Here is an 8,315-nt window from a genome sequence, read left to right as displayed (position 1 = left end):
ACTTAGTGGTGGTAATGCGACGTGCCATTGAATGTAATTTACTGTAAAATATGTCACAAGCTGGATGGGAAGAAATTTTCCAACTGTGAAAGCTGTAGCGAGTAGCAAATGCAATCGCTAAACAGAAAGGTTTAGCCGAACAAGATGGGGATATCGAGTGATAACAAAACAATAAACTCTTTAGATTGAAGATAATTTTGTGATCCTGAAAAGGACCCTTTTTAGCCTGCATGTGAATCCAACGAGCGAACAAATCGTAATGAATGTATTTTTTTTGCCATCGCTCCCTTTTAACGCTCATTCATTCGTCTCGTTGGACTCGCCCCTCTGGCTGAGTCTGCCGATTTGTCTGTATCCTGTGAGTGTGTACCGCTAGAGTATAGAACACGCGGACCCCAAAAAAATATCTTATTTCTTTCAAACCGTAAACCCGTGTGGTGGTACGGCATCGGCATCGTGAACGTAACAAAGGAGGACAAGTTAAGGGAAAGGAAAAGTCTCACTCGAACCGTGCAGGTCTCCAGTTCCCTGTTGGTCGCATTCACTGATTGCTCCGCAAGGGTAACTAGGCCGAACGGATTGGTGCCGGAGCACCAGTATACCTAACAGCGATTATAGAGTTTCGGAGTGTCGGAGTCGGAGTGTCGGAGTGCTCGAGTTGGCTTGCAAAGCTGCTCACGACAATCAGAAAACCCGCATCAAGAACAGAGCAGCTTCGGTTCGGCGCTCATCAAGGCAACAATTAGTTTCAGTGAGTGGCAAAGTGTTTCTCCGGCACGTCGCATTAAATGTAATTTACTGAACAACATGTCACAAGCTGGATGGGAAGAAATTTTCCAACTGTGAAAGCTGTGGCGAATGGCAAACGCAATAGCTAAACAAGAAGGTTTAACCGAACAAGATGGGAATATCGAGTGATAACAAAAACACAACACCAAAGGTTTTTTTCAGAACCATCAACATATTCATAAAGAGTAAACAGTAAACTAATCCATTTTTCATGTAGATAGGTAGGTATTCACGTAGGAGAAGAAAATAAAACAATATATTTAAAATATATTTAACAAAAGCTGTCCCCATTGTATAGTCCTACGTCACTCCGGTTATGTCCCCGATATTACCCACCCGTTTTTTTCTACTTGTTCAGTGCCTAGATTTCCATTTCACCCCCTATATCTTCCGGTTAGACGTAGTCCTACGTCAAAAGAACTGTGCACAATGGTCCTCCGGCGAGATGGGGGTTGGTGCAGGCCCTACAAGCCATCCGTAAAAATGAAATGCACAGGAAAATTCACATAAGAATTTGAGACAGCAAAGAACTTGGACTAGACATTGGAAACTAGTAACAAGGAACTACAAGCCTCTCAACATTCTTGTGAGTACCCGAATTGTTTCGGAAATATTGAGGGCCCGCAATTTCGACATCATAGCGCTGCAGGAGGTGTGGTGGAAAGGCTCGATGGTACATACGGTCGTTTCAAGATGGTTATATAATTTCCCAGAGCTGCAGCAATACACATGAGCTGGGTATAGCTTTCATCGTTTTAGGGGAGATGCAGAAACGGGTGATTAGCATACTCGCAGCGTCTTGAAGCTGCGTTACCGGGGTTAGACGAACTGGATGCTGCCCTCCTCGATAAACGCAGGACACTTCGAAAGCAGCAGTTAGCAGCACAGTATGGACCGTCATCGGGTATGAACACCGAGGACAACGAAACGTAAGGTATGACGAAGAATGTCGTGCGTTCTGAACGAGAAGGATGCAGCACACGCAGCCATGCTGCATGTACCACCCCCAACTAAGAGTGTGGTTAAGGAGTTCATTAATCAGCTAAAGAACCACAAAGCAGCTGGTAATGATGGCCTCGCAGCGGAGCTCTTCAAGAGAGGTCCGGAAAAACTTGTAGAGTGTATGCACCGGTTGATAGTCGGGATCTGGAACACAGAACAGCTACCGGAGGAGTAGAAGGACGGAATAATCTGCCCTATCTATAAAAAAGGTGACAAGCTGGACTGTGAGAACTACCGTGCAATCACGATTCTGAATGGCGCATATAAAAATTATGAACACTCTTTCGCCGTCTATCGTTTATAGTAAGTAGATTTGTGGAAAGTTATCAGGCCGAATTCATACCCGGTTGCTCGACGACGGACCAGATTTTTACACTGCGGCAGATCCTCCAAAAAAGCCGTGAGTATCAGGTCCCTACGCACCACATCTTCGTCGATTTCAAGGACGCATATGATACAATCGACCGACGACAGCTATGGAAGATCATGGATGAAAACGGCTTTTCCCGAATGCTGACAAGACTGATTCGGGATCTCAGGAGACCTGCTGGAATCGTTGGAGACTCAAAGGGGATTCCGACAAGGCGATGGACTCTCCTGTCTGCTCTTCAACGTGGCGCTGAAAGGTCTTATGCGGCGAGCGTACTTCAACATTCAGAGCACGACGTGGACATAATCGGAGGAAAACAATCGACAGTGGCGGACTTGTATACCCGACTGAAACGCGAAGCAGGGCTGATTGGGATTGAGATTAATGCGCGTAAGACCAAATACATGTTAGCAGGAGGAATTGGTCGCAACAGAATTCTTCTTGGTAGTAGTGTTGTGATCGACGGTGACGAGCTCGAGGTGGTACAGAATTTTGTCTACCTTGGCTCATTGATAACCACTGACAACAACAACGTGGGAGTCTCCGTAACCTCTTGGTTACGCGTTCACTTACTAAGCGATCGACCGTGAGTTCAAACTCAGGGCCCTCAATTGACCATCTTTGTGGTGTTATAGAATAATTACGTCCACGCAAGAATCATCTGCGATGGAGATCGATTCACGGTGGAACAAAGATCGATACATCCATCTGTGATTTACATTTTATAGAATCATAAACACATGTGCATGTACACGATTAAAACCCGGCTCTGTTACAGCTAATATGCTAAATGAGCCTTATAAACAAATGGGATAAAAAAAAACAACAACCGTAAAATTCGAAGACGCATAGTTAATGAAAACCGCGCCGTTGGTAACATCCATACGTCGCACGCTGAAGGTCACGAGTTCAATTCTCACTCCCGACATTCTTCCAAAAATGGAAGAAAGTGACGAACCAGCCAAAAGTGTTGAAAGTCACTTTAATACATATAAGAAAAAAAAAGCCGCGCCTACTATGGGTCCCGCAAATCCTTAAGGTTCAACAAACTGCGTGTACCATGTAGAAATTCCTAATTCGACCGGTTGTTCTCTATGGGTACGAAGCGATGCTCGAAGAGAATTCACAAGTACTTGGTGTTTTCGAACGCCGAGTGCTCAGAACAATATATGGTGGTATCCAGAAAGTCGCAAAGGCTAGACGAGTGCGATGGGTACCAGGTAAGTCCCCCAACGCTATACGTCTTACCTGAACGAATGTTCAAAGAGAAAAGAGACCGAGTCACGATGTTTCATGACTTTCAAAGCATGGCCGGTTATGATCGATGATGGGTTATGTATATCGATTTGAGTACACTGGACATTTCTACTACATTGACAATGCTGGGTGACCATGTGCCACACAGTAGCATAATTGAAAATAAATAAATAATACGTAAGCACCAAAAAAAGTAACTTTGCACTGAGACGAGCGAATTTCTTAGCTAAACTCTAAAAAATTTTAATTCCTGCTATAGGACTTCATCGTCAGCCGATTGAATGATATCATGAATCAACAACACACCCATTTTCCTATTTTTATAGAAAAATCGATAGTTCCATTTTCACTTCCTTCAGTTGTAATAGGCGATATTTTACTGGATCATGATTGCAATGACATCCTCTGAAGTTAACATTTCATAAATTGTGAATAACTGTTAGTTGTTTATCTAGTCATATTCGTAGTAGCCAAGCACTACTACACTGAGCTTTCAGTCAATCATCTATGCGATTTGATTTTTCTTATTCTTCAATGCAGTATCATAATTTTGCTAATATTCTTTAACTGGCAAACAGTGCACAGACCGAAAATTGTTTGACACGCACGCAAAAAAGAGCTGAAATATATAGGTACTAAGCACAACTAGAGAAATTGTTGTAAATACTGAATAGAAACAATTCATCGCTAACTTAAAACAAACCAATGCCGAATTTTTGCTACACCGTTGAAATACAAGCTTGCTTTGATGACATCATTCACACCCGAAAATTTTATGCTGACACGATAAACAGGCTGAAGGTTTTTTTGTTCGGATAAGGAATAGACACTAACTAGTAGAAGCTATACTATGAATTTTAATCGTTAACATATAATTTCTGTATATACATACAATATGTATTCCTAGAGCAAACAGAGTAAAACGTATAATGAAAGCGGTTGTCTAGTATTGATTTTTGTATATTTTAAATGCATTGTGTAGAACAGGCAGTCTTCATGTATGCTTTTTTTTTGTATTTTAAATACAAGTGTTTTTTTTTCTTCATAAATACTCGAGATCAGTTGGAAACCAGATAAAATAAAGATTCATCGATTGAGTAATTGCATGCAAGCAATCTAATACAATAGAACTGTTTCGTTCTTTGGTTATTGAATATGATATAAAGAGAAAAAACTGCGAATATTTTAGGTTAGAGGTCGATAAACCCTGGATCGTCATGGATATTGGTTTTAAGTACTAAAGCTGCGTTGATTCCATTTTCCGGAAGAATCGCACTTGTTCACCAAAGTCCTGAAGAAAATCCTCCAGGAGGAACACGCGCACGTCCGTTCGTTTGAGCTTCCGGCTGAGATTGCTGGGCGTTTTGTGCGCCTCCTATCTGGGAGGCAGCGGCTCCTGTTTCTGACCTAGCGGGTGGTGGATCATTTTTCGCTTGTTCAGCTTGAATACCAGGATCAGCAGTTCCCATAATGTTGTTCATGTTTGAAGAATTTTGCTGATTATACTTGGGACGCGGAGGATTAGCTTTAACCTCCGATGGCCCAAAAATATCCGAATTCCCTCCACCAGGCGGCTTCAGGACGCGGCTAGAATTTCTGTTATCGGGAAGGCCAACGTTGAATTCACTCATTTTCACTGCGAACACTAAAGAAACTCTCGGTAGAAAGTAAAAGCTTCAAATCTACGATGAGACACCGAAATCTAATTCTATCGAAAAGACTATGAACAAAAATGGATGCCACACCTTTCGCGTATTCAGAGTTTAATGCGGATGCCGAAAACCGTTGCTGTTTTTCAGCTGTATGGTGAATGTGTTGTATAACAATTTGAGTGATTAGAGGTTCAACAATTTGTATGTTTTGGTAGTGTGCACAATGAATTCATATCCATCAAGACACCGTATGCAGGTAAAGATATGTAATGTATTGCGGATTGTTGGGAATAACTGAATCAAATCGAAATGTTTAACTCTTTCCCGTATTATTTAATACGTCACACATCAAGTGATTTCACTAGCCTGATGAGCATTCTAGCTCCCTGTGTTATTCAAATACCCACGAGTGAGACTCGATGTTGTACGGGAAATAATTAATTTAATCTATAAAATTCGATGGGAAGTATGAATGTCCAGCCGAGGAAAGATGTTCGATTTTATGTTTATTTTGAATAAATATACTCATAGCAATTATTTTGACGTGGGACTACGTCTAACCGGAATATATGGAGGGTAAAATGAAAACCTAAACACAGAACATGCAAGAAAAAATGAAAGATTTCGAATGCTTATAGCTCGAACATTTCGTACTGGATAGGAGAGATGTTTGCATCACTTGATAGGGAATATTTCTACGCATCTATCGCAACTAACAAAATGTTGTTTTTCATTAGATAAACAATTGAATAACTGTAAAATATTAGGCGTTATCTAAACGCCCTAACTGCATCGTTTTGATTGGCCCGATTTACGGTTTCCCTAACACAGCCATCAAAACCAAGCAGCCTAGGGGAAATCGGCATTGCAAATTCATACAAATCGGGGGTATTTTTGTTCCGATTGAAATGTGTTTCCCTAACACAGACTTCAAAACCGAGGTTTCTGGGGAAATCGGCTCTGCAAATAAATGCAAACTGCGAGTACTTTTGTCCTCGCTTGCCTTTGTGCAGAGTGGAATATGTCTGTCCTAACATGATCTTCTAAACTTAGGAACCTGGGAAAATCGTGCAGACACTAGAAGCGAATGAACTTCCCAGTTTCAAGCAAATTCGAGATTCGAGAAGTATGTACACTTTTGGGATGTAAACTTCAGAGGGAAATGTAAAATAAAATAATCGTTTGATAATTTTTTTTGTCTTTATTGGAAAGGTTTTCAGCCTTAGGCTGGTTCATCAAACGTTTGATAATTCTTCCGTACATATATTTTGTTCTAGTCATCATACCAAACGTAAAAGGTCCGTCATTAAATTTACTTGTAACGAAGAACAATCAATCACAATAAATGAATTGACTTTACACGGCATTTGTTCATTTTTTTCACTCACAGAGCAAATATATTGAACTCAATTGAATTTGGAAACTGTTTCATTCAATCAAGAATTTAATCAATACAAACGAATGATTGCTAAGCTAAGGTAGTTCCACGTGAACCTTGCGGTTATATCATAGATATAACCCACTATTTTTTTTTTTGAATTGGAAATGAAAGATTCAGTTCGAATAATACTTGGTTCAGGTAATTCTGGCTGAACCGCAAACAAAACTTTCAGCTTCTGAAATAATATAATACAGTGATATGCCTTTAATTGGACATATCGCTCATAACTCTCAATGTCGCATTGTGACCTGCAATTGAAGATATCAATAAACACAACACAATGTAAAAGAAAAAAAAAAGTAAAAAATAATCTTTTTAAGTTAAACGGTTTCTTTGTGATGAAACATAATAATATTACAGATAACGTACTAAAAGCTAAAAAAATAATTAGACAAGTAGCAGTTAGTAGTTATCACACCCCTTCCTTTAATCTAGGACATCTTTGAGATTAAAATAATGATGAAACTATGAACTATGTATAACAGAAGTCCAAAATGTAATTTGATTCGGAAAAAAATAATTTTCATTCATAATTTTGTTAACTACGGCTTTAGCCGTACTGCCCAGCTTAGCTCACCTCGTGTTTCATATTACTCTCAGGGTCGGCTTTGGCCCTCGGGAGGACTGTTTCGACCTCGGTTGGAACACCAGCAAAGCGGATTTGCGAAATGCGGACACAAGAAGCTGCCTATGCAAAATGGACTGGCATTGATTATTTAATAGAATAGAGTAGAGAAGTTAGTTTTCGATTTTTCTATATTTTTTTGGTTTAAAGGGTTAGTATCGGTACCATTTTCGTTGGGGCCCTTCGTTGTCCTTCGTGGTCGTCGTCGTCGCGCTGCGGTTCACCGGTGCGGATGGGAGGGGGGAGGCGTTCTGTCCGTGATTCTCTGGACCGTATAGCAAAAGAGCGTCGCTTGGAAACGTGGTGGTAGGTGGCCGGAGTTTCTCGGCAGGATACCCGAGGATGGTGTAGCGTGATTGAGGGTCCTATTCCGCAAGAGGTCTTCTCTTTCTACCTCTGTCACTTCACTCTACCACTCACTTTTTTTCTTTCACGACTCTTTTCTATCTTCTCAACTCACTGTCTTTCAACTCTCTTCTCCTCAAATTTCTGTTCCAACGATACCAAAATTCTTCACTTGCGTGTCGTTTCCTGACTCCGGACTAAGTGACCGACTCCATCCAACATCTCCTTCCAAGTCACCTCCTTTCCTATCATCCAGCTCCTTTCCTCCTCCTACTCCCTCCCATTTCCACCGGAAGGACATCTGTCAATACTGACAGATGTCTCTTTCGCCCGACACGCAACCTCGTCGGGGCGATGTTGGGTTAGTATGTTTACATAAATTAAATCAAGGTATGTACATTTAACAACATTTATACCAGTCGAAGCAAAACAAAAATTGACTTACACACTAGACAGAAAATATTTACACAAACAACCTTTTGTGACCGAAGAATTTTGAAATGATCGGTAACAATTTATATTTTAATAGTGTGTTCATTCCTTCTGCAAACCCATATTGTCACGCAAACTCCCCCAACATGTAATATGAAGCTCAATGCCGTCAACGCGGATTAGAATACCAAGTGTCTAATTATTCGTGTCGAATTGTCTAGATGTCCAATTAGAGTCAAATTATTGTAAACGAATCGAACGAAGTGATGTTCGAATTAAACCGAATTGAGGCCATATACAACAAAATGTTTAATAGGTTGTAAATGCTCAACTTACGTAAAACTGAATCGGAATCTGTATCGCTTCATACATAAAGCCTAATTTCTAAAACTAATTCGGCGA

The 8,315-nt window shown here is 40.6% G+C and overlaps 1 protein-coding gene across 1 annotated transcript; it reads right to left on the bottom strand.

Annotated features, from left to right (window-relative positions):
- Nucleotides 1-4,255: 4,255 nt before the first annotated feature.
- Nucleotides 4,256-5,240, bottom strand: LOC129768798 (jupiter microtubule associated homolog 1-like). The gene has a single exon (XM_055770684.1). The coding sequence runs from the start codon at nt 5,047-5,049 to the stop codon at nt 4,699-4,701; it is 351 nt and encodes a 116-aa protein (XP_055626659.1). The 5' UTR covers nt 5,050-5,240; the 3' UTR covers nt 4,256-4,698.
- Nucleotides 5,241-8,315: the final 3,075 nt, after the last annotated feature.

The sequence above is a fragment of the Toxorhynchites rutilus genome, chromosome 2 (genome assembly GCF_029784135.1).
Source record: "Toxorhynchites rutilus septentrionalis strain SRP chromosome 2, ASM2978413v1, whole genome shotgun sequence".
Classification (NCBI taxonomy): domain Eukaryota; kingdom Metazoa; phylum Arthropoda; class Insecta; order Diptera; family Culicidae; genus Toxorhynchites; species Toxorhynchites rutilus.
This window is presented reverse-complemented; position numbering and strand designations above follow the sequence as displayed.